At 33.5% G+C, this 27,483-nt stretch overlaps 2 protein-coding genes and 1 long non-coding RNA gene across 4 annotated transcripts; 2 read left to right on the top strand and 1 right to left on the bottom strand.

Moving 5' to 3' along the window:
• The first annotated feature begins 2,703 nt into the window (after positions 1-2,703).
• Positions 2,704-6,532, top strand: LOC133694023 (amino acid permease 4). Its single transcript, XM_062115440.1, has 7 exons — positions 2,704-2,861; positions 4,286-4,427; positions 4,540-4,773; positions 4,914-5,007; positions 5,105-5,319; positions 5,456-5,595; positions 5,690-6,532. Exons 1-7 carry the CDS (start codon positions 2,856-2,858, stop codon positions 6,341-6,343), a joined length of 1,485 nt encoding a protein of 494 aa, XP_061971424.1. The 5' UTR covers positions 2,704-2,855; the 3' UTR covers positions 6,344-6,532.
• A 1,043-nt stretch (positions 6,533-7,575) lies between these two features.
• LOC133694480 (uncharacterized) lies at positions 7,576-11,835 on the bottom strand. 2 transcript variants are annotated; one of them, XR_009842291.1, is made up of 4 exons: positions 11,227-11,835; positions 11,000-11,071; positions 9,582-10,635; positions 7,576-7,925 (listed from the first exon to the last, which is right to left on the bottom strand). It is a non-coding gene; the product is annotated as an uncharacterized LOC133694480 (long non-coding RNA). The 2 variants fall into 2 exon arrangements; XR_009842290.1 differs by having other exon boundaries at positions 7,576-10,635.
• Positions 11,836-19,677: 7,842 nt separating this feature from the next.
• LOC133693894 (lipase-like PAD4) lies at positions 19,678-24,786 on the top strand. The gene is made up of 4 exons (XM_062115263.1): positions 19,678-19,807; positions 19,925-20,255; positions 23,042-23,761; positions 23,875-24,786. Exons 1-4 carry the CDS (start codon positions 19,788-19,790, stop codon positions 24,673-24,675), a joined length of 1,872 nt encoding a protein of 623 aa, XP_061971247.1. The 5' UTR covers positions 19,678-19,787; the 3' UTR covers positions 24,676-24,786.
• The last annotated feature ends 2,697 nt before the right edge of the window (positions 24,787-27,483 follow it).

Genomic DNA, 27,483 nt, shown 5'->3' on the forward strand with positions numbered 1-27,483 from the left:
AGCTGCAAGGCAAGAAAACGTGAAGGAGCATGAGAGGACACTGTCACTGTCACTGTCACACTTATAATAGAGCAAGTAGAGGAGCATTAATCTTATGAACAAGTTAATTTTGGTTCTGAAAATGAACATCACTAACATAAACCTAATTTACACTGTTCACAGACTGTGCTTGAAGATGGAGCATCTTGGACTTCTGCAGCGCCCGCCCTGCTGTTACTCTTTGCTCTTCCTGTTGATCAAAGAAATCTGCTATTTAAAACATGATCTAAGTTAAGTTGGCTGTCAATTTTAAAAAATAAAAAGATATTATTTTAATAAAAATAACCAACTTGCCAATTGCCAACTCACAAGTTAACCCGATAATCTCGTAACCTAAATCTAATTTTAGATCAATTACGAGACCATGAATTTCGTGGAAGCAATCAATCTAGAACAGAATTATTTTTACATGCACTAACATCAATCTAAACCTGTTTACACCATGAATTTTGCTAACTTGGATAAATATTGTTCTTGATTTTCTTCGTTTTGATAAACTCTTTCTTTCACTCGATTTTATAGAACAGAATTATGTATAATTAAAGAAGATTAATCGAGCAGACATTTCCCCCCCATTAATCTAACCTGCAAGCTATCAATGATGAACCTGCTAGCTTCAGTCACATATCAAGTATCCTTTAGTGAACGACATATATATATATATATATATATATATATATATATATATATATATATATATATATAGCCGTGAATGTAAGAATAAAAGGTGATAAAAAAAATACCTAGTTATAAGCTAATTGTTTTTTCATTCAACAATAAAAACATTTTTGGATTAGTTTATGTATTAATTAATATTAAATTATCTTTTTAGATTACTTTAAAAACACCCCTCTTTTATTAATTTTATAATCAAAACAATATATTTTTTTTGTATTATTACTAAATTCAAACTCATAATAATCACCGTTTATTATTGTGATACTTTTTGTTTTTAATTAAAAAAAACAATAAATTGATGTTTTTTAGGTGTTTTCAATGATTTTAAAATACAAACTATAATAAATAAATAATTTTTAAAAATAATTATTTAATATATTTCTATTTAAAAAATACCATGAAAAAAACACTAAATCAATAAAATCATCGAACTTCTTCGACCAATAAACCTCTCCTTTTCAGGTTTAGTTTACCTAGGCTACATGGGATAGAGATAGCTAGAAATAGCATGATATCATCCTAAAAGCCTCTCTCTCTCTCTCTCTCTCTCTCTCTCTCTCTCTATATATATATATATATATATATATATATATATATATATATATATATATATATATATATATATAACTTGATAGCCCGTAAGTACTCATCAATCATACTGTGAAGGAACCCACCACCCAAAATGGGAGGTGGTGGTCAAGCCCTGAAAACCACTTTCAGTGGTGGTTGCTGCAATTAGCTCTCAAGAAATCATCTCACAACGTGGGCTTGTCACCTTCTGTATTAAGTATCAAACAAACGTTCTGTAATTCATAAACGTAGCATGCACTCAGTTCCATTCAAATTGTGATTCTGATTTCTTCTTCTTCTTTTTTCCCAGCATCTTTGACCAGACGTGATATAGCATCTCAAATAATATTTATATCATATAATCACTAAAGAGAAAAATCCCGATACCTAGTTGGGTTAGTGACAGCTTAATTATGCGGCAGCCAAGAGGGGTCTCATTGCTGCAGGTTCGAGAGTGGTATTGGGTAATTGCAACTTTTCAGAAGAGAAATGACATCAGTTCTGAGTGATACAAGTTTCCATTAACATATCATTTTTAACCTAGTTTATAAGCTGCAGAAATTCAACCAGAAAAAAAGCATATTAATTGTCAAAAGATTGTGTGTTATGTGATTAATATAATTAAAAAAAAATGATATTAAAATGGCCACTCACATCTTGAATTAGTTTCTTAAGATACTAGTGGTATTCTTGATTATTGACTTTATCCAACATTAATTTAAACTATTAAATGTGGGTTTGGGTTCATGAAATTTTGATTTTTTTTATTTAAATTAACTTTTATATATATTTTTGGATAGTTTTAATATATTGATATTAAAATTATATTTTAAAAAATATTATTATGATATATTACTAAATAAAAATCACTTTAAAAAGTAATTCTTATTATTCTTCTATACACTTTTTAGATTTTTTTTTAAAAAACTCTCTGGGAGTGAAAAATTATTACATGAACTTCTTTCATGAAAAACACATCAATCATATCACATAAATTTGTTGCAACAACAATTAATAATATTGTGATCCCAATCATACAAGTACTTTGATCTACATCTTAATTGTACACGCAATTTGTCATCAATTCTGCTTCAGGATACCAGAAGAGCATGCATTAAGACGAGCAGGGTAGGGAGGGAGGGAGAGGTGGCGGGCAAAAACCATCTCCCTGCTGCAGCACCAGCTGCCACATGATTCTATACTGTGGTGCTGCAACATGCAATCAAATGGCATAAACATTTTCTATGCTCAAAGGTACGGAGGAGGAAGAAGCATCTATTCTTCCCTTCAACAAAGGATGGAGGAGAGAGCAGACACGTTAGAGAGCAATACAAAAGTTGCCTTTATCGATGTATTAAATAGAGTATAATTCGCCATGGTTGTCTTGCATGCTTTTGCTTTCTCCATGTATATAAACTCGGAGGGAGTCCGAGGCAGAGACAGTGCAGCCATTGGTTATCTCAGCCCATCTGTCTATATTTTTCTTGCTTTTTTTAATAAGGCCCTCTTTTGTACATACTTGAACTCCTCCATTTGAGGGAGAAGAGGGCCAGCTCGAGCCTAGAATAATGCAGGTAATCATCTCTTTATTCCTTGTTTTCTCTCTTTCTTTCCTTTCCTTTTTCTTTTTTCTTTTCTTTCTATGATAATTTGACACGAAGTGATTAAGTGGTTTGTGTTCTAATTGGGGAAACCTCCACTCTCCCTAGATTTTTTTAGTTTTAAATTAATATTTTTGAATAGTTTTAGCATTTTAAAGAACACTTTTGAAATATATCCAAATACATATTATTAAACAAATCCTGAGTTCAAAATAAACTTTATTTACTTCGTTGGTTCTGTGCACTATAGTAAAAAAAAATCAATATTATCATTAATTAATTACTAGAAATTAGCTAGGAAAAGCTAGTGGTATCATGCTCACGAAAGCTGAGGCAGGAATCAATGATAAAAGCAGGGCAGAAGCGGCTTATGATTTATTCAACTGAGTTATGCATGATTCCGAGTTACATGAGTTGTAAAAGAAAGACCCTTCTCTTCTGGGAGTGTTTCACTCTCAGAAGTGATCGAGCCCACATCTCTCTCGGCGTTGAGTCGTGGTCCCTGCATTATTTGCATGAGAGATAAAAGAGAGAGAGAGAGAGAGAGAGAGAGTGAGAGTTGACCGAAACATGGTCTACGATGTTGTTGATGGGTTATTTGAAACGGCGCAATTTGGGTTATTGGCACACGCTCAGCTGTACTTGTCTTGTTCCTGTTTTCTCCATCTTTCTCTCCTTTTTCCCTGCATGATTCAAGTTCGCACAGTCCAGACCTACAATTACACCACACCACGTGTTAGATGTTGGACATTCATCGTATCTACAGTCTGAGCGAATCTTGTAGCACTACGAGACCGCATCATCGAACATTACCCTCTCAGAAACACAGTTTTACAGTCGATTCTGTAAGAATTGAGTATTTTGATGTTCATAAAAAATAGCTGAAGTTGATTGCATAGATAATGAATAGTTAGGCTGGTTACGTACAGTTCAGAGTTTGGTTTTAAGTTAATTTGTAGACCGATAATAGATTGATGATGGTGGGGCTCCAAGATGCTCAAAACAGTTCATTGAATGAGTTAAGAGGGTCCAGTCCACACTATCATTATATATATATATATATAGACACACACACACACACACACACACACACACAAACACACCATTCCCAAGCTCAACTTCAATCGTATTACTAGCTGCTGCCTTCCCCATTCCTATCTTCCCAGCAGAAAGTCCTGAGACCTAACATAGCCAAGAAGCTGAGATTTAGGTGGTGCGTACAAGTTTACTCTCCATTTGTGCACATTTGGCTAGTAGTTGTTGATAAGTAAGACAAACCCAATTTGGACCTGTACTTGCTATGCCATTTTAATCACTCATTTTTGTCACAGCAAGTCTCATTTCCAACTTCTTTCACTGAACTTTCCTTTGCTTTTTTGGCCCTTTCCCAATACAAGATGGGTGAGAATGCTGCCTCAAAGAACTACCACAACAACCACCACCTCCACAACCATCACCAAGTCTTTGACGTCTCCGTTGATGTACTCCCTCAAAATGGTTCCAAGTGCTTTGATGATGATGGCCGCCTTAAAAGAACTGGTAATCTTCTCCATCCTTCCCCTGTTTCTGCCCTGTTTTCACTATTTCTTGTAGAAGACTTTGTTCAGGTAGAAAACATTTCATATTCATGTTGGTTGGTTTGTGTCTTCAGGTACTCTATGGACCGCTAGCTCCCACATAATAACAGCAGTGATAGGATCAGGAGTTCTTTCCTTGGCATGGGCTATAGCTCAACTAGGATGGATTGCTGGTCCTGCTGTGATGTTCTTGTTCTCATTGGTTACATACTATACCTCATCTCTACTCACTGACTGTTACCGGACTGGCGATCCTGATACAGGAAAAAGAAACTATACATACATGGACGCTGTTCAATCCATTCTTGGTATCATAAAAATAAACTTCTTTTGTCCAAGCATTCAAAAAATACATAATACTGCAACCCTATTACAGACCATGTTGGAATGTTTCATTTTTTTTCTATTTCACCAATGTTAAAATTCTCTTGTCTTCAATGCTTATCAGGAGGAGTAAAAGTCAATTTGTGTGGCCTTGTTCAGTACATTGGCCTATTTGGTATTGCCATTGGTTACACCATTGCATCATCCATTAGCATGATGTGAGTTGGTCTTTTTACAAATATTCCATTAACTTCTTTGTTTTTTCTAGTTTTCTTTAAAGCTTGATTGATAAGTTTGGTTCATGGTTACTGGCAGGGCAATTAAAAGGTCAAACTGTTTCCATCAAAGCGGTGGACAGAACCCATGTCACATCTCGAGCAACCCATACATGATCATGTTTGGTATAACAGAAATTCTACTTTCTCAGATTCCAGACTTTGATCAGCTATGGTGGCTCTCTATCGTTGCCGCGGTCATGTCTTTTACTTACTCTACCATTGGTCTTGGCCTTGGCATTGGCAAAGTTGCTGGTATATATTTGCTTTAACTATAAGTATCTCCGTCCGCCAAAGAGTGTCTTTATTTCCTTATTTAGTTGTCCGAAATGCATCTCTAACTTGCGCTGCTAATGGAACTCTACAATTCTCTATCTTCACTGGCTTGCAGCTAATGGAACTTTTAAGGGTAGTCTAACTGGGATAAGCATTGGAACCGTAACCGAAACTGAAAAGATATGGAGGAGTTTCCAAGCACTTGGGGCCATAGCCTTTGCATATTCATATTCTGTCATTCTTATAGAAATTCAAGTATGTATGATCACTTAATATCAAAGCCCTTTTTTTTGGCTAGTCGATACGAAATTCTTTCGAGGGATTTAGCATTATTTTCTTTGCTTTACAGGACACAATTAAATCTCCACCAGCAGAATCAAAGACAATGAAGAAAGCTGCCAAGATAAGCATCGTAGTGACAACAACTTTCTATATGCTTTGTGGTTGCATGGGATATGCAGCTTTTGGAGACCAAGCTCCTGGAAATCTCCTCACTGGCTTTGGTTTCTATAACCCATATTGGCTTATTGATATTGCCAACGTTGCCATAGTAATCCACCTGATTGGAGCATATCAAGTGTTTTGCCAACCTCTCTTTGCTTTCATCGAGAAATGGGCAAACAAAAAATGGCCTGAAAATTACTTCATCACCAAGGAATTCAAAATCCCAGTCCCAGGTTTTAGGCCATACAAGCTGAATCTATTTAGATTGGTTTGGAGAACAATATTTGTGTTGTTAACCACTGTTATATCAATGTTGCTCCCATTCTTTAATGATGTTGTGGGAATTCTCGGTGCACTTGGTTTTTGGCCCTTGACAGTCTATTTTCCAGTGGAGATGTACATTGTACAAAAGAAGATACCAAAATGGAGCACAAGATGGATTTGTCTCCAGATGCTGAGCATGGCTTGCCTTGTGATTTCACTCGTGGCTGTTGCAGGCTCAATTGCTGGTGTTGTGCTTGACCTTAAGGTTTACAAGCCGTTCAAGACAAGCTATTAAACCGGTGGTTGTATGATTGCATCTTGAACTTAATTGTTCTTGAAACAAAGGACTGAAAATTCTCAAGTGGGTGGTGTTTGTGTGGTTCATCATTTGTAATTTTATGTTGATTTATCTTCAATTAGTGCTTGCTCCAAGTGTCTTAGGACTTTGTAATTTGCATAAGGAATCCAACATGAGTTTTCATTACCACCTTTGTCAATTCTAAAACCTCAAATCTATACATTATTAATTTAATATCACATGTAAATTCCATAATCCTCCAAGGTTTGGCCTGATCAGTATATGGATATGCTCTTTGCATTATACTGGTGACTAATGACTGATAGATTAGGAATTGATCAAACATATAAAATATGATATGATCGAAGGCTAAGTATTTCGATTAGTATTAAACTAGTTCCAAAAAAAAAGTGTACAGTAAAATTATTTACTAAAATATATGAAATTTACCAGGGTAATTTTGAAATAAATAATCAAAAAGTAAATTTATAAGTTTTCTCTCTCCTGTTTTTAATGATTATAATTTTTTGTATCAATTGAGTGACGTTTGGTTACAAATTTATTCCATGCATTCATCCTGTCTCTCCAACCAAACATATTCCCCTCTTTTTTATATTTATTTTTTATTTTATTTTGAGATTGTAACTAGTTTTGAAAGTTTGAGAACAACTCAACTACTTTTAGTTATACTTTTGCATTTATCTCTATATTTCCCAGAAAAGTAAAACCAGTGTTTTGCAATGTGTCAAACCCATCAAATGCATGTCCCTTTACTAGAAAAGGAAAAGGCCAGACAGAATCAGAAGATGCTACTTGATAAACATGTATGTTTTTTTATTCTGTATTTTAATTTCAGACAAGAGCATCAGGGTGTTCTTGAACCTATGAAAAGAAAGGCATTTTGGATGGTATAAAAGAAAAGAAAACCTAATAATTATGACTAATAAACAGCATCACGGCCACCGAAAGTGCTTCTTGCATTCTGAGCCACCAGTTATAGGAAAGAATAATTCAGCAAATACATAAAATACAGACACAAGGGGAAAAAAATATTTGTAATAGGTAGTGGAGGAATCTTGACAACTGAATTGTTTGACAAGAGCTATTCATATATAGCAATGGCTAGAATGCTGCTAATTTTGTCAAAAGTTTCTTCTCCAGTCACCTTTAAGAAAAATCTCATCTTTTTGCAAGAGCTTCTATATGTGATATGGGGAAGAATCTTTCAGTAAAATCAATATATTCATATTTCATACATTTATTTGCCGGATCTTGACTGAATGGCTAGTGTGGAACATTGTTAAGATCATATGTACAGCTGAGGGACACATTTGTCAGCGTTGTTTATTTTGATAAGATGAAACTAGAGAAAAATGGAGACAGATTTCTGTTAATAGCCATCCTTTCGTATGCAAAATGAAATACTGCTCAGCCGTAGGAACCGGTTTTGTAAAAAAAATCGTGTGTATGCATTGAGGGACATGCCGATCAACATAGATAGTTTCACCAGGAGAACAAACCAGACTGAATTGCGGTTCCTTTTTGCCTGGTCAGGTGGCTTCTGAACAAAAAGTTGAATCTGCAGAGTCAAATATATTTCCTCTCAATAAATTTATAACCAAATACAATGTTTTGTCCAGGAAGAATTTACATTCAGCAGTAATAAGAGTGCAAAATATGACAGTTTAGGCATTGCCTGGTTCGGAAAGACAGATAATGGAAGCTTGGGGACGGAAGAACAGGTTATTGGTGCTCCATGGATCTGGAGTAGGGTGAGCAAAAAACCGAAAAACCAATCAAACCGAGAAAACCGGAAACAAAATAACCGAAAAAACCGAACCGAAAAAAAACCGATTAAAATTTTGAAAAAACCAGCCGGTTCGGTTCGGTTTCGGTTTTATAAGCAGAAAACTGAAAAAACCGAAACGAACCAAAACAAAAAAAAAACCGAGCCAAACTGGAAAAACCGAGCCAAACCGAGAAAACCGAGCAAAACCGAGCCAAACTAGTTTGAACCGGGTTTTGCCCTAAAAAACCGAACCAGACCGAACCGAAACTGGTCGGTTTGACCTGGTTTCGGTTTGGTTTCGGGTTTTTTTAAAAAAAATTTCAGTTTGGTTACTTTTTTTGATAAAAACCGAATCGAACCGAAAATAATCACCCCTAATCTAGAGTAATCAAATCCGCATCCGTTTGACATCACTCTCAGGAACACTTGCATCATTCCCATTACCCCCCAAACGCAACTGTTTGCCTCTGAACCAACAGATACACAGCAAGTAAAGATTAAAATCATGAGATATCACTTAGTACACCATTGTTGTCATCATCATTATTGTGGGGATGATGGCTGTTAATTTGGGTTCTTCTGAGCAAAAACATTACTAAACACTCCAAGAAGCTTTGAAAAGCATGTTCTGGCATGGAGATTTATCTAACATTTCATTCCCTGCACACTTTTCAAATGCAGAACATATCGGAGGTGTTCTTGCAAACTCACTGCATTTATTTTTTTCCCCTTCAAAATATGCACTCTTCCTTAATCAAAACTAGTTTGAAGATTGTTAAAATTACACTAAGTCTCTGAAAAGTACTGCTAAAAAATAACATGAAAAGGAAGAACTAATCATAACTGTTAGGAATGGCCGTGTAAATATTTTGACTATGATAAAAATTTGGATGTCCTGAGATGTGTTTTTATAACAACATTATACAATCGATTTATTTCCACGTGTATACTCCATGTGTCAAACACTAATTAACATGCGAATTCAATCCTGAAATAGAAAATTTAGCTTGAATTCCTAGAAGCTGGGTTGCCTACTTTGGTGACAATATTTTTTTTTCTATTTTGTTTTTGTTCTTTGATATCTACAAGCTGGGTTACCTACAGTCCTTTGGGGCATGCTAAATGACAGCAGCAATTTTATTATCATTACCATGCTGCTACATATGATTGGTGCCTTTTGTTAAAATGGTGACAAAAGAAGGTGAATTTACGCCTGTCCAACTTGGTGTCCCAACTATGATTGTCGAAATTTTAGAAATGCTACTTACAGATTCATCAGGAACAATGGTATATCACTCAGATGGTGAAACCGAGGTTTTCTCTGTCAAGAGGATTAGAGCAAGCAAGAGATAAATTACGAAGAAAATACTAATATTAATAACAATAAGCGACAAAAACCATTGTGAAGTTAAAATGTAAGAAGAGGCTATGGGGACAACACATCACCTGATGAGGGATCAACAGTTGAAGCTTCGATCTGGTGGCCACCAGATCCATCAACACTCAGAGCTTCTATGATCTTTGGTATAATTTCTTTGGAATTCCGACGGATAAAATTTAGAGATTTTTGTCAGAAAACGCAGCAAAATATGCTAGTGCACTAGATGTTATTCAACAAAACATATTTCAACTAAAACTATTGAAATCATAAGACCTTTTCCGGTGTATTGATTGAAATTAACGAGAAAAAAATACTTGTTTGTAAGCCAAATGAATTATATCGGCCCAGGGAGGCAAGGCCCAAAATTAAATACTACTGGATGTGTTAATGGGCACATCCATTGCAGACACAAGTGAAGTTTGTCATACTTCATGCATAATTCACTCCACATGAGCAACAACTCAGTGTTAACTGAGAAACGCATCCACAAATACATGCATCATCACTGCAGAAGCACTTATCCATTTGATCTATCCTCAAATAATTTGCGAACTACATCCTGTTTATGGTCCTTTCATGAAAAATAGCCAACGCTTATTGAGAAAAGAAAAGAAAAAATGACCCTCCATATGTCGATCTTTTAAACAAATTTCTGCAAATTGTCAGTTTCCAAAGGCAAACCAGAAATCTGCAAATCATGCTCTCAACTCATTATAAAGAGAAGGAAGCGAGAACCAAAGAAGTTTTGGTTTTCAACACATCACCACAATAGCTTGTGTTGTTAGATCGAAGAAGCTAAGGTGGAGTTTTACTTGCATATCCAAATTCAAGTAAACAGACTCAATGTGCCATTGTCTGCAAGAAGGAAGGCTGTCAGCATCGCCGCGGTATTCAAAGGAAGTCGTAAAAGTTTTTAAGATTTCATTATTTGTGTGTACAAATTTTGGGAATTCTTATAATTCGGTGGTGCAAAACTCGATGTGAGTTTCTTCCAACCAGTAACTGGCTGGGGGATGGTATGATGCAGAAATCACAAGATGTTCTAGCTAAAACTCGCCTCAATTGAGCTCCAATGCAATTTTCAATAGTAGGTTGAGTCACCATCTCCGACCTGTCAAACTGTACACGGGAAGAGATACACCAACCAATAAGCAATATTTTAAGAACAAAAATGGCATATACAAGTAGAGATGCAATTAATTAAGCCATGCAATAAATAAATAAATAAAAGTGGAATAGGAAACAGTTCTACAAGCTTCCATGTCAAAGAGAAGTGAATTCCAATAATATGCAAGACATTGTGCACAGCGTGTAAGAAATTTTTGTGATTTCACATTTGCAAGGCTCTGTTTCCACTGGGCACAAGAATGGAAAAACTACTCGTTCTACATGTCCTGTTTTCACCAAGCAAACTAACATTTATATTCACTATGAGATGACGCATACTTGTAAAATGAAGATTAAGCAAGTAAATAGTATAAACCTTATTCCATCCCAATCCATAAAGTTTTCCATCAGAAGCCAATGCCATGGTGTGTCTCCAGCCACCTGATATCTGGACAACAGTTAAAGCCGAACAAATTTTGAGATTCCGGATCAGAAGAAACACTAAAGCATGCCATAATGGAGATCTGAAGTTGATTATTAGAAGCTTAAGAGATTTACTGAACAATTGGGGCATCACAAAAACAAGCAATGAGTCTCAATTACCTTTCAGGCACAGCACTTTAGGTTTACTGGTTCTTACAAGAGATTCACCTAATTATTCATTCATTTGTGTTTATCCTGTGCAATTCTTCTTCTTCTTGGGGTCTGAAGAACCAGTAAACCTAAAGTGCCTGAAAGCCTTGGATTTTCTGAGGCACAAGAGAGCCCTCAGTGGTGCTAAGACCAAGTTCACCATTTTGATTCCGCCCCCATCTTCATCGATACAAGCAAAAACACAGTGAATAAAATGTTTCCCCACACTACAGAATCAATGATTAAGAGGGAATTTTTTCACAAAAAAACTCTCCAGTAAAACTCTAGTAATCTAAAAGCGATAAGGTGATAAATGTTTAAATTTTCCCGGGAACGAAAAGGAGGTAATGAAAATATTTTGAATGGTTATTCTCAATAATAGTTAAATACCCATTGGGCGGTTGTTTTACAACTTTTTTTAAAATCATTTTTCAAATTCTTTCATGGCTATTTAACTTTACAAAAATTCATTAATGAAAACTAGTTTTGATCAAAGGAAAAACTTGAACATTTACAAAGAAAAGTGCTTTCCTTCTCTCAACTCCGGAAAATATTTTCCGGATCTTTAGCAAAAAATAATTAAAATAAAATGATTAAATTATCTTAGAAATTAAAATTTATTACACTGAAATTCAAAAATTATTTATATTCACTTTCGAGTAATAATTAAGTTGATTGAGGAGTAATTTAATAATTAATAAATAGAAATATAATTTAAAAACAAAAAGTTGCCGGCTTGTGTGTCGAACATGCCGCCGAATTTAGACAGTGCGAGATCGCGTATGGTGATCAAAGATAGCCTTTCTTGATGGGGGAAGAATCATCTCAGCAGGACGATGCGTGTGGCCTGGTGGTTTCTAGTTTGGCATCGGCGGCACTGATAAATCTATAGTGACAAAGATAGAACATGTGTCATCCATCTCCTTCATTATATTTCTGGTAATGAACAAATCTAAGGCGCGATGTACAAACTGTGGAGACAGAAATGGCTAGACAATGGACTTTTTTCTGATGCAGAAATAACGGCATTGATGACGGCATGCACAAAAACATAAATTAATTACAAGGTTATTGACTTCTTACCCAGTCTTGAATCTACTCACAAAACCAAATTTGACTCCCCCAAGCGTTAGGCAAGTGTTTCTAGCTAATATAATGGGGATTGTTTCACCATTATTGTTAGGCAATTACCATCACAGCTAAAAAAAACCGGGTTTTTTTTATGATGCTTCATTGTTTATATGACACTGAAGAAACTCCCCCTTTTTCTTTTTCTTTTTTTTATTCTTTTTAAAAAAATTATTTTTAGACTTTTTTCTTTTTGACTTGACTTTTTGGATCTAATTCCATGAGATAAAGTTTTTAGTTGGGCTTTTTTATAGTGGTTCGTTGCACCTCCTTTCTTTTTTCTTTTCTTTTTCTTTTTCTTTCAATTTTATTTTTAGACTTTTTTCCCTTTTTAATTTGATCTTTTTTTGGTCTAATTACATTAGATGAAGTTTTCAATTGAATTAGAAAAACAAAACTTAAAGTGTGAGAACCAAAATGTAAAACAAAACGAAAATCTATGGGCAATCTAAAAAAAATTAGAATTTTTATTTTGATTCAAAAATTCATTTTATTTGTTTTTCCAGTCCTTGAGTTTAAAAAAAAAAGAGAAACTTATCAAAAAATAGTGAAGGAAAGAGAAAGTTATCATTTAACCATAATCTAGTCACCAAAAGAAAAAAAAAATTTTCAACGGGTTCCTCTTCTCGAGAGAAATACATTAAATGTGGTTTTTTCCCTAAACATGGTGAGGAAGGTAGATCAAGTTCAATTTTAATTTTATAGATTCAGTTGATCTTTATTTTTGTAAGTGATTTTGGGGTTGTTAGGTGGTTTATATGAGTTTTATGATGTTTTCAAATTTTTTTGGTGAAAATAAATTGAAATTTTAATTTTTAGGAAAATTCTCCTAATTTTTGGTCATCACTAGACAACAGATAACTTATCATCTGTTTAATAAAAAAAAAGTGAATAATGCACCGTCCACCTTTTTAATCAAATATAAAAATAGAGAGGACTTGGGCACACAAGTTTGGCTTCGCAAGCCTGTGTGTGATGCCCTTATCTCTAATGGGCTACATGTTAGGCGACTCAAGCCCAAGTGTTTGACTTCTTTTCTTTAGCTCATTTTCATCTTTTTAGGATTTTTTTTAAGATTTGAAATAAAAAAAAATAATATATTAAAAAATATATTTTTTCAATATTACCATTATATATTTTTAATAAAATTATTAAGCGATTTTTTCCAGTATGTTATGACTTGTCTTCACTTTTCTTCTTAAGTTTAATTTTTTATCCTTCCTAAGAAAATTTTTCAATTAATACATGGTTACACTGAAAATATACTATAAAAAAAATCCAAAGTGTTATTTTTATATTTTTAATCCATTGCACGATTATGAAAATATTTATTTTTTATTAAGATTTTTTTTTTATGATTCTCATAATTGTTTGGTCCAACAAATAAATAGTTTGGAAAAAAAATTACCAATAAAACAAATAAATTCAAGTGGTGTGTGAGAGCCCTTGCAACAACAAAAATCTTTCCCCTACAACGTTAGGAGTGATGTGTCATCCTCTTTCCAGTGGTGTGACACTTGCTCATAAAGAAGGTTTGGTTAGGCTGAGTTGAATGTTTTTTCTTTTTTCTCTTTTTTTTCTCTCATTCCTTAGAAAATCATGCTTGAACTTTAAAAAAAAAATTGTGTCCTCCGATTTGTAATCTTATTGATTTTGATCCTCTTTCTTTTGATTATTGTTTATTTGGCTTTTGAACCTTTTTGAACTTTGGATTTTTTTCAATTTCATCCTTGGTTATTTTATTCAATTTTCACTTCTTTTTTTGTTTAGTTATTCTGAGAACGGGTTGATAACGTTAACCTGAGTTGGCCCAAGGTTTTTTAGACATTTTTTTTAATTGAACTCCTGTTTCTTACTAGCTCATCCTTTTGATATTCTTTTTTTATTCCAATTCCATATCGCGGGTTGTTAGTTCGTCAAGTTACCCCATAGGTTATTAAGCCTTAAATTTTACAAATTTGTTTTGTTTGTTTTTTAAGATTATTTTAATCTTATATCTCAAAATATATTTTTAGTTAATTTAATCTGGGTTATCTTGAATTATCGTAGTCTAAATATCACTTTTTAGTATTGAAAAAAGTTTTACCTGCCGCGAGATATCAGGGCCACCGTTCTAGTAAAGTCTAAATGAAAATGGTAAGAATAAGATCACGTAGAAATTCAAAAGTTTGAATTGGCTGATCAAAACAAAATTCACAGCTCATATTATGAAAAAATTGTAGATCGTGACAGATATTTTGACCTTTAGGACCATTGAATTTTCAATAAAATAACAAGATTGGTTCCATTGTATTTAAATTCATTGACAATTAAGAAACTAATATGATGATTAAGAAGATCAAATTATAAAACATAGATTTTTTGTAACTGTTTATCTGACTAAAGCAAGGAGATAAATTTAATTTTATTTTCTTAAAAAATTATTTAGGATACCCTTCCATAAAACCAAATAAAGAAAACATCTACCTGGACATCCACATCGTGCATCCAACCACCGATCGACACATCAAAATGAACCCACCATCTTGGTAGTTCTACTATGCATATGTAAGGTTACAATCGAGAGTTGATCCAATTCAAAATTTGGGTAACGGTCGGGATTGATATGGATATTGAATTGATTGATTTTTTTTATTTTTAAATAAATCTACAATAATATTATTTTAATAAAAATAAAGTTTTTCTTTAACTCAACCACCCTAAATTGACTAATTATTAAATTAATATGTTACACTAGTTCTTGTAACTAGGCTACTACATACTTAATTTGACCGTCAACAAGTCCCTTCCCTGTAAATATTCAAAGAAATTGAAAGGGACGGTGAAATTACTATAGTGTTAAACACTATTCATCCTTGCACAAATCACTATAAATTGTAATAATATTTTTTTATATAATTTTTAATTTAGCCTCTAAACTTTTAATTTGTATAATTAAGCTTTTTTGTTGTCATGATAGAGTTGTCTATTTTTTTTTTCTCAAAAGATTAGGAGGCCTTACTGATTTAAAAAAAATTACAAGCATGTGCGCATGAATCTGACCTCGTAGGCCTACACACATCTTTTCTTGGTGGGGTAGATGCTTTGTCTAGCTCACTAGGTCTAGCAAGACTTTTTTTTAAAAAAAATTAATACCTTTTTTTTTAAAAAAATTATATGTATATAATTGAATTTATTTTTTTAAAAAAATATTTATTTTTCTTATAATATTTTTCATATGTGCAACTTTGTATAATATTTTTTTCCTTTTATTTTATTCAATAAATTTTATGTGTGTATTGATTTATATTACAAAATAACTTTAATAAAAGAATTCATTAAACACAACCGGGTAAATAATCTATGTTGCAATATTAAATATCTTGATCTATTTTTGTCTCTCAATTTATCCAATTTTTTTTAGTTATCATTAATATTTTTTATATATATTTATTTACACAATAGTTCTTAATTTATTTAATTAGACACATGCATAAGTTTTTTTTATTTACATTTAGGAATTTCTTTATGTAAAAAAACTTGTTGAAAAATTCCACATGTTTAATTTTCTTTATATCATGTATTGATATTTTTAATTTGATCCCCATTCTTTTGATTTTTTACTTCTTTCCTTGACCCTTTTATAAAAGTTTTATTATTTTTAATTCCACCCTTCAATCCAAGTTTATAGTGTATTTTTTTTTTATTTTGGTCTTCATTCTTTTTTTTTTCTCCCTTTTGTTAATATTTTTATTCTTTTTAATTTAACTCTCAAATTAAAAATTTGTCATTGTATTTTAATTTATTTTTTATTTTGATTTTAACCCTCATTCTTTTAATTGCTATCAAAGATTATCAGTAATTATTTTTTTTTCGATTTCATCCGTCAATGTTTGATTTTCTAGGGATTAAGTTTCACAATTTTTTCATGTGTACTGTTTTCGGTCTAATGACCCGGATCATAGGTTTGAAAAGTTAATAAGGATTAATATCTATTTTTTTTTATCTTTTTTTTTCAATATCATCGTTCCACATTTTTTATTTAAATTTTTTTTTTTGAGGTTTTCTTCAATTATTTTTATATCCAAATGTCCCGATCTCATGATCTAAGACGTGAGTTTATCCAGTTAATCCGGACTAACTCTTCTTTTAATATCTAAATTATATATCTATCGTGTTGGCTCATGTTAAATCACACTTACTTTTTGTTCAATTGGTTAAAAATCATACAAACATATATATATATATATATATATATATATATATATATATATATGTTTCTGTTTTTCATCGTTGTTCCATATGATTCAAATATTACAATCACTTTCATTTGTTATTTTGAGAAGCTATAATTTGAAACTTTTCGAAAGAAACAACTACAACTAAACCCAAACGGATTAGTCACATCAGCGGTATATTCTGTAACTTAGCCCATAGAATACTTATAGCTCAAACCAGTTCTCTTAACAAAACCGGCCACGTGTCTTTTCATGATCAAAATGTTTTTTTTTTGGTTGATTAAGGAATATTGCCCTGACCCAGTCTAAGAATCCAAAACACGTGTCTCGACAGATCCTTGGCGTTGAGATCTCAGCACCAGTAATCCAGTGCCCCCCACAAACATAATTAGACGCGTTGTGGAGGTCGGAGAACAAGTCTTTCCGTGTTCTGTCTTTAATTTTGAACCTTTCTCTACTCTGATTCTGTAAATGATGCTGGCAGGCTGTCTCCCAAAGATGGGTTTGTACTTTGTACCATCTCATCTCTTCACTGGTCCCTCTACTGTTTTGATTTTATCAATCCAGTCCCTCTTCAATTTCTTTTCTCAATGTTGCCCTCGCAATTCATTATTTTCGTTTTATCTGGACAGGAACGATTTTCTTATGAGAGGGGAGAGTGACCTTTATTTTTCTCGTTTTGATTGTTTTAGATTGTATTCACAAAAATATATGTTACTGATTTTTGCACGCGTGGACAGTTTGGTCAGATTTATTATTTTACTTGGATGAAAGGTCTAAATTCAAAGAAGAAACACGAGGGACAAGGTTCAGGTTAACACATAAATTGACGAGGGGCTGGATTGGAAGAATCAAAATAGTAGAGGGACCGAGCAGTCTCATTTAACCATAACTTTTTCTGTCTTGGTTGGTAGAAAAGGAGACACACCACTATCCTAATAACTCTTCTTTTTTCATTTTAAAGAAAATAATTCATCCGAGGAGGTTTTAAATTTATTTTTTAAATGTTATTAGTTTAAATATTATATATTTCAGAATCTTGAAAAATTAATCAAAATATACATAATCTAATTCGGATATCCATAATTAACAAGAAAAAAAAAACTCTTCCTCAAGCAAGCATCCGTCAGACATCCATGCCTTTCTCTTTGCTAGCCACCAAAATCATAGAATAAGCAACAATAAAATAATTTATCTTGAAGTCACCAATTTCGTTATGAATAACTTGTTTTAGCTTACAACTAGTTCATTGGTTGGCTCTTTGACTGGAATTAGAAAAATGTTACACTAAAAAAATTATTCGAGCAGCCAAGAATTGGTTGATACTGTTATTAAATTAGGTTTAGTGTGTCTATGTTAAAATTTTTCCATTCAACTCTTTATCTAGCCAGATTTATAAATTAGTAGGAGTTATCTTATTATGATATAGTCGACTTGATGAATTTTAATATAACTTAGATGACCAATAAAAAATATAGTTTGACTTAAAAAAATCAAAACAACTTTTTTTTAGTATTTAGACGACTATATATTGGATTGATTTGAATTTCATGGACTAACCACGATTCAGATTATGAACACCACTTGATTTAAAAAATTATTTTTTTAATTATTTTTTACTTAGCAAATAGATACTTATAAAAATGAATACAAAATAAAAATCATGATACTTGTTTGAGATTGTAATAACCTTATAAAAATTAAATCGAGATAATTTATGAATATAAATAAAATATTTAAGAATGAACTCGAGAAAAGAAGAATGAAAATGAAAAAAAAAAGAATAGGATAAAAAAAAAGAAAAAGGGACGAAAACAAAGAAGGTCACACCCTTTTTTATTTATATGAAGAATAAGAGACATGAGTTGACACCCTAACTTTTTTAGATCTATTAAAATAATTTAATCTTAATATATTCTTAAATGGTTAAGAAAACAAACACACGAATAAACCTAAAACAAAAAGTCACATGAAAACAATTGTATCAACAAGTTTAGGTAGTGTTTAATTATTATTTTAAAATAATAAAGATAAAAACAGTAAAAATAGAAAGAAAGTATTTTTATGTGCTTTTTATATTAAAAATATAAAAAATAATTTTAAAACAGTTTTAAGAACATATATTTTTTATATTTTATGTTTATGTATTTTTTTCTTAAGCTAGTCACATGCTAAAAAAGATTAAGGTTGAATTGCGAGCTAAGATTCTGTTTTTTTTTTTATGTTTTTAAAATATTTTTTTAAAAAATTATTTTTTTAATATTATTAATTTATTTTAATATAAAAATGTTAAAAGTAATATTTAAAAAATATAAAGATATTATTTTAAAAACTTTCCCGTATTTCGAACGCCACCGCGTTTGCCTACCGATAACCGCTCTTTGCTCACGTGTTATTATATATATATATATATATAGAGAGAGAGAGAGAGAGAGAGAGGACCTCTGCACATAGATGTTCTGAGCGCTCTATTTTTGAAACGCGGGTTCCTAAAGTACGACTCTGTCTGTCACTGAAATAATAAAAATAAAATAAAAGCGGGGGTGGTCACTCGTTGAACCCGCCCAACACCTCGCATAAAAAGACAAATTGACTTGAAAATAAAAAATAATAACAGCCCATCAAATCAGAAGACTTGAGCTTTTCATCAGAGCTCTCTATATTTTTCATTTATTTATAACCCAATCCCTCATTTCATTCCCCCAATTTATCCCCCTTTATGTTTTAATAAATATAAAAAAGAATAATACGGAGAGATTGATGAGAAAAGAATGTATTTATTTTTTTTTTAAATAAAATATTATTAAATTAAACATAGTCAACTTTGGTCAATGGTTGGCTTTAATGGAAAAGGGGGTTTGATGGATTTAATTTCTATCAATGAAACCATGATTAAAAATATCAGCAACTGAGAAAAAAAAAAAAGAAATATTATGTTGACTTTCATCGGCATTTAACAAGATTCGGTGTGCTCATAATTTTAATATACAAGATTTCAGGATCAAGATGGTCAAAGTACAAATTTGAGGGACCAAATAAAATTTATTTTCCCACTTTCTCACTCATTTTTTGTCCTTATAAAGAGAACAAGCAAAACCTGCACCAATCTAAGACCACACCCCCCTATGTTTCAGCACCCCAAGACTCGAACTCAAGCACCATCTTTCTCTTAACCCTGATTTTTCCATGGATACAGAAACTTCATCGTAAGTACTCACTCACAAATCCCTCTTTCGCTCAAGAATTTGACTGGAAAACTTATATTCATCTCGTAGGCTAAATTACTAACCATCTTTTTCTTGGTTGACATTCAATATTGGCAGGTTTGAGACGAGTGAGATGCTGGCCACTTTCTTAGCTTCCACACCATTGCTACCCGAGTCATGGAGGCTCTGTAATCTTGCCAATGCAAATTCACCTCAGGGTTTTGTAGCAGAACAGATTGGAAGTATTGGGTATGTGGCCTTTTCTGGTATCGAATCGGTTTCAGGGTCAGACCCCAGTTTCAAGAATCTGGTTCCTTTGCCTGATGTTGGCAATAGCATGTTTCATCCACTGCATCGCCAAACTGAAGGGGAAGAGCCAGTCTTGGTGCAAGGTGCCTTGCTGAGGATCTTTGAGAATATTTATAAGGACCCAGGTTTTCAAAACCAGGTTAGTTCTCTTCCTCGGTGATGATCTTCTTTGATATATGTGTTATTGGTTAATCATATGCTGTTTGGCTGGGAAGAAAATCGATGAAAAATGGGAGGATTAATTTCTGTCTGTTTTCCAAGAAACCAAATGCAGATTTTGTTCTCTGGTCTAGAAATAAAAGAACAAAAAACAAAATGTATTGAGAATGATGAAAATCTCACCTATAGTTCTATGATTACTTGCTTCGATTTCAACATTGATGTTAGCAATTGTCTCATGGTGTGTGTCACGTATGCGCCTCCCTTTTTGGCCATTAAATGTGAAAAAGGGCCAAGTACCAATATTCCATTCATACCATTATAATAAATAATAATTAGTGGCTTTGCACATCTCACACTTCAGGGAAAAGTTATTCTCATTCACTGTAGGTATAATAAGTACTACGCATTATTTGTTGTGCTAATTGGGTTATAAAAAATTAACTTTAATCACAATAAATAAATACATGGTTCTTTTGACTCACTTGTTAGCTTGGTCATAAACATAATCCACTAAAAGAAACTAGAAAAAGAAGAGAGGCCGGCAAGAATTGATGAATGTCACAGCAGTATGCACGGTGTCTTTTTATAAAAGGCATTTGCTTTCTGTTGGGACAAGGAAAGAGTTCTTAGGGCTTCACCCCCCACATCTCCTCGCCTTGTAAAGCAAACAAGAGCTCTCTGTGGGAGAAGGAATCAAGGAAAAGTGAAGCTAGAAAAAGTCATCGGACCTTGCATGGAGCTATCATCTCCTTGGTTAAAAATTAGATGAATTGTTATAGATCACTTTCAGAAACTGACTTGAGAGGAGTTTGTGAGTTTCTTTAACCAAATCACCATCAATCCCCAGATGGAGCAAAAACAAATAGGTGTGCTGGCTTCATTACGTGTTCCACTACAAGATAGGAAGGTGGATATCTCTGATGATGACCTTGTCTAATTTGGTAATAACTAAAATGTGCTTATATAAACATTGGTCTGTAGAAGACAAGCACAAAAACCAAAACCCTCTTGTGCCTTGAATCGTAGCTGGTTGTCATCTTTTGTCTAGTTTTTATATCCCTTCAATTCGATCCCTTGGTGCTGAGTATACATCGTGAGGGTAAAATCACTCTTGCTATGCCGTGTTGACTTCTCTTGCCTTTCGTCCATTTCCCTTGCCGACTAGCAGCGTGAGCCTACCACATATTTTATAGCCGCCTCAAATTGAGAGCCTAGCTATAAACCCTGCCTTTCTAAAAGAACAAAAACTCTCAATCCTGCCAATATTTGTCTGTCGTTCTTCTGATCTGCTGCTAGCTTCTTCGAAATCGCTATGAAGATTTTCATGTCAGAACGTGTTTTGATGTCTTTTACACTACTGTGCATATAGATATAATATATCCCTTTTCCCTTTTGATAGGTTAAAAATCATATTTTTAGAAATAAATTAAAATAATATATATATTTTTTTTAAAAAAATTTATTTTTAACACTAACACATCAAAATATATATAAAAAATTAAAATAATAATAATGATATAAATCAAAATTTTTAAATATTTTAAAAAACATGACTGAACCGCATAAACAAATAATGCTTAGTTAATTACTGTATTGTTTGTCACAACTCTAATGTTATATTTAAAATTATATATAAAAACAATTTAATTTTATAATAAATAATTCGAAACTAAACCACTTTGGTATGCATATTTTGAACCCTGTATATATATTTACTTATTAAAATATTTCTTATTAACATTTTTCTGCATCATGTAATATATATTTTATTCAATTTTTCTTCCTAAATTGCTTTTATATTCTTAAACAATATGTATAATTTGAGGGTTTGGCTTGATGTTGGTACGTATCTGTTTTAATTCCTGTATTTTCTTTGATTTTACTCCCACAAATGATAGATTTACTAATTTTATTTTCTATTCTCTCCCCTTCTTTGTTTTATTTTATTTTATTTATTTTTATTCAACCCTTTGTTTTATTTATTTTTACCACCATGTCAAATCAAGTGATCCTAGAGCCATGTGTACACAATAAATGAAATGGAATGCACTAGCATCAATAATTCAGTCTCCGTTCCATGTTGCTAGAGAACGAAGACTCGAATTTAATAATTCCGGAAGTGGCCTATCCATCACTGTTGATACCACCACTAGACTATATATATATATCACACATTTTTATTCAATTTAACTTGGAAAAAATAATAAAATAATGATAAAAATATGTAGTTTTTTTTATGTGTTTATCTTAAAAATAAATTTTTTTAAAATAAAAAATATATTATTTTAATATATTTCAAGTAAATAATTACTACTGTAACAACAAACAAATAACAACAAACAAATTTACTGCAAGTTATTTTCCAGGATAGATTCGATCAGGATCTTCACCACTTTTTTTTTTAATTTTTTTTTTAATATAATGGTGGTGATGGTGAATTGTTGACGTGGTTTCTTTAAATACCACCGACTAATTATAATATTTGAACGTGATTGACTTTAGTGACCACATGGTTGACCAGGTACTCTCAACACTCAACACTACATGTGCTGCCACATTAGACCAAGTCTAAAATTTAGCAGAAGCTTGGACTTCTAGAATTTATCATTTACTTTTGAAAAAGCTGTCATTTTTTTTCTTTTTTTCATTTAATGGCGAGTGGTATCTTTGAATTAGTTTTGCTTGAATTTTTATTTCTTTTTTTAATTAAGAGATTGTATGATATCATGTTTATTTTTTAAGAGTGAACTTGTGTGTATGCAGATGCAAACACTAATGCAGACAAGCGAGTCAATTATCTTCACAGGCCATTCCGTAGGTGGAGCAACTGCCTCTCTTGCTGCTCTTTGGCTCCTCTCTTACCTTCAATCAAATTTCTCAAACCACTCGGTACTATGCATCACCTTTGGCTCTCCATTGCTAGGCAATGAGACCCTTTCTCGTGCCATTCTTCGCGAAAAATGGAGTGGCAAATTTTGCCATGTTGTATCGAAGTATGACATCATGCCAAGGATGCTCTTTGTTCCAATGGATCCCATTGCTCCACTCATGAAACCCCTGCTACATTTTTGGCACATGTATATGAATTCTCCGCATTTTGGATTGCTTGCTGTACCGTTAAGTGATGACAGCATGGCTCAAATTTTCCGGCATGTATTATTTCACTTGGGAAGCTTAGTAGAAGCTGGAGAAGAGGCAGTGACTGGTGGAATGTTGAGGCCATTTGGGAACTATTTTTTCTGTTCGGAAGATGGAGCAATTTGCGTGGACAATGCAGCATCTGTTGTTAAAATGATGTATTTGTTGTTGGCGGTGGGGTCGGCTAGCTCTAGCATTTCGGATCATCTCAAGTATGGTGATTACGTAGGGAAAATCTCCTTCCAATTTCTGGAGAAGAGGAGTTTCATGCAAGGAGAGCTTCCTGAATCAAGCTATGAAGCAGGTGTTGTATTGGCTTTGCAGTCCACAGGAATATCTTGCAAGGTAGCGCTTTCTATCAGAATTAGTGGTATTATTTTGGTTTTGTTGTGCTATAATAGATTTTACGAGAAGTGGACGTACTTTCTGAAGTCATTCTTTCTTGAATCAACGCGCAGGAACAAATTGCAGGGCCAGCCAAAGATTGCCTAAAGGTTGCTAGGCGATTGGGGCGCACACCAAACCTCAACTGTGCCAATCTGGCAATTAAACTGTCCAAAATCAATCCTTATAGGGCTGAAATAGAGTGGTATAAAGCATTGTGCGACCGGTCTGATGATCAGATGGGTTACTACGACTCCTTTAAACAAAGGGGAGCCTCGAAAAGGGACTTCAAAGTCAACTTGAACCGGCACAAGCTGGCTCAGTTTTGGGATAACGTAATAAACTTGTTTGAAAGCAATCAACTCCCCCATGATTTTCACAGACAAGGAAAATGGGTCAATGCTTCCCAGTCCTATAAGCTCCTTGTGGAGCCATTGGATATTGCTGAGTATTATCGAACAGGCATGCATCGTAGCAAGGGGCATTACATTGACCATGGAAGGGAGAGGAGATATCGTATTTTTGATAGGTGGTGGAAAGAGAGAAGTGTTACAGGGGAAAATTATAAACGGAGCAAGTTTGCAAGTTTGACCCAAGACACATGCTTCTGGGCAAGAGTGGAGGAAGCCAGGGATTTGTTAGATGCTCTTAGAAGCACTAGTGATCCGAGTCATTTGGCTTTGCTTTGGCAGAAGATAGATAATTTTGCGATCCATGCAAACGAGTTGGTTGAAACTAAGGAGGTGTCTATAGATGTAGTGGCTAAGAATTCAAGCTATTCTTTGTGGCTAAAAGATTATAATGAATTGAAATCACAAATGGTGCAATTCCGCCCCTTGTTTTTGAGTTTTGTGAATGAGGAAATGGTTCCATAGTTTCCATTGAAAGGCTATGAAGCCATCTGCCAAGCAGGTTTTGTAATGAATATGTAAGATATATTTTGTAGTTTTTGTTACATGAATCAATTTACATAACATTAGGATTCCTGCTGTGTGCCTGTCCCTCTTGCTTTACAGAAAAATGATTAGAAAACCTTCTGCTGCATACTCCACCAAATTGAATCAAAGAACAGGTGACATTTAACTAACAGAGATCGTAAAACCCCTTTTCTTTTAAAGGGAAAATAACCAAACAAATGTATCTAAAGGAGAAACTGAAACTATGGTGTTCCAATAAAAACATCCAAGGTTGAATTAGTGATAGAGCTTATACCTTCCCTTTTGGAATATCAATGTTTCTAACAGGTCCCTTGCGTCCAACACCCACCAAAGCATTATCAAAATCAAACCAGCGACCAAAGCCACCGGCGCATAGTTGAATGTATCCCAGGAAATGGGGTAATAAGTTGGCAGAAGAAAAACTGAACAGGTATAACAATTAAATCCACAGAAAGGCAATGAAGCAAATTAACCTCCTTGCTTTGCCGAGGTAAAATGGTCCGGCTTTGAAATGCTTCTCGGCCATTACCATTCCTGCAAAGATTGGAACTGCATAGCCTCCAACCCATCCAATTGTACATGTGGAAGTTATGGCAGTGGAGACTGTTAGGAATTCCACAATCTCTACATTAGGAATAGATAACCTGTACATATTCACTTTTCTATTGCAATGCCTAACTTATAGGGAGATAACATACAATGTAGTAATTGATTCCTAACAGAAAGGAAAGTCGGGAACCCTGCTTGTATAAATACATGAAGAGATCAATAATAATTCATTCATTCCAACAGATTCAATCTCCTTTACTTCTCAAGTTTACATGGTATCAGAGCTTGACTAAAAAATCATGATCTATTATCACATCCTAATCTCTTCTATGGATGTTTCAAATGCAAACCTCAAGTCTTTATTTCACACATCATTCAGATCATCCGGGAATTATCTAGATTTCAAAACCCTTTAATGAAGATAATTATTCTACTTGGAAAAGAGTCATGGCTCTGGCCTTGAACTCCAAGAACAAATTAGGCTTTGTCAATGGTTCAATCAAAGCCCCTTCATAAGAAATTGATCATGAAGACTATGCAGTCTGGTCTCAATGCAATGATACGATTCACTCCTAGATCGTCCATACTCTCAGTCTAGAAATTTCAGATAATGTAATATATTATTCTACTATTCATGAGGTTTGGGAAGACCTTCGTAAACAGTTCTCCCAGAGCAATGCACCTCGTATCTTTGAAATCCAATGAGATATTGCTTGTCTTCGACAAAAGCAACTCTCTGTCTCTGTCTATTACACAAAATTGAAAGGTCTATGGGATGAACTAGCTTCCTATAACGACACAACACATGTACCACAACAAGACCAATAAAAATTGATGCGGTTTTTGATGGGATTGAATGATTCTTACAATGCTATTCGCGGACAGATCCTCCTGATGAATCCCTTTCCTTCAGTTCGTCAAGCATACTCCTCCATCTCACAAGAAGAAAAACAATGTCTCCTAAACTTAATGCACATAGTAAGTGATTCTGGTGGCAGCACCGCTATGAAAGTTCGAAGCAGCAACAGTAGACCCACTAGAAACTTCAATGGAGGGTCGACGAGATCAAACCGGTTTGACCACTCACATGGGTTGCAAAATCCTGAATCAAAAGAAAAGTCATTAGAGAATTTCATCGTGAGATGCCAATTTCATCAAGATAGGTATCATCTTGGTTTAGGCAAAGAACACCCCCAATGCTCATACTGTAGGGACGCAGGCCATTGGGTTCAGACATGTTGGTGACCAAAAATGACTCTAGAAGCAAAATAAAATCTCAGCAGAATCTAAGTTTGTTTACAGTTATTAGAGTTTGTTTCTTGTTGCTAGTCTAATGGCTATTTTTATTCCATGTAACAGAAAATCATATATCCTAGGAGAATATCTTGCAATTCTGTTTTTTCTTATTATATAAATAATCGTATTGAAATTCAATAAAATATGTGTTCTGCTGCAACTACAATATAAAGCTTTTGTTTTCTCTTCAATATATACAACAAATTGGTATCATAGCTGATTTTCTTGAGGGACTTGTGAGATTGAGAGATCCTAAACACAACCTTCAAACACTTGTGAGATTGAGAGAGCCTAAACACAACCTTTAAATACTTTTCATCTAAACACAACACAACCAATATGAACTCAGAAATGCCATTTACTGCAGTTGCACCTCCAGTATTTGATGGGATCAATTATCAAGTATGGGCTGTTAGAATGGAAGCCTATCTTGATGCTAATGATTTATGAGAAGCAGTTGAACAAGTATATGAAGTGCCAACTCTGTCAGACAATCCAACAGTTGCACAAATCAAAAATCACAGAGAGAAGAAGCAGAGAACATCGAAAGCAAAAGCAACTTTGTTTGCAGCAGTCTCACCCACCATTTTCTACAGAATAATGACTATCAAAACAGCAAAGGAAATCTGAGATTTTCTGAAAGGAGAATACGAAGGAAATGAGAGAATCAAAGGGATGCAGGTGATAAACTTAATCCGAGAGTTTGAGTTACAAAAGATAAAAGAATCAGAAACAATCAAGGAATATTCTAACAAACTTCTCAGCATTGTTAACAATGTAAGACTTCTTGGCACTGATTTTTCTGATTCTAGAATTGTTCAAAAAATTCTAGTAACAATTCCAGAGAAGTTTGAGACAACAATCTCATCTTTAGAAAATTCTAAAGATCTGTCAAGCATT

Source organism: Populus nigra, chromosome 5, assembly GCF_951802175.1.
Source record: "Populus nigra chromosome 5, ddPopNigr1.1, whole genome shotgun sequence".
Lineage (NCBI taxonomy): Eukaryota > Viridiplantae > Streptophyta > Magnoliopsida > Malpighiales > Salicaceae > Populus > Populus nigra.

Coding starts and splice junctions, on each gene's coding strand:
- LOC133693894 (XM_062115263.1), top strand. CDS start 19,788: ATGGATACAGAAACTTCATC. Junction 19,808..19,924: donor ATGGATACAGAAACTTCATC/GTAAGTACTCAC, acceptor CAATATTGGCAG/GTTTGAGACGAGTGAGATGC. Junction 23,762..23,874: donor CCACAGGAATATCTTGCAAG/GTAGCGCTTTCT, acceptor ATCAACGCGCAG/GAACAAATTGCAGGGCCAGC.
- LOC133694023 (XM_062115440.1), top strand. Junction 4,774..4,913: donor CGCTGTTCAATCCATTCTTG/GTATCATAAAAA, acceptor AATGCTTATCAG/GAGGAGTAAAAGTCAATTTG. Junction 5,008..5,104: donor GCATCATCCATTAGCATGAT/GTGAGTTGGTCT, acceptor GGTTACTGGCAG/GGCAATTAAAAGGTCAAACT.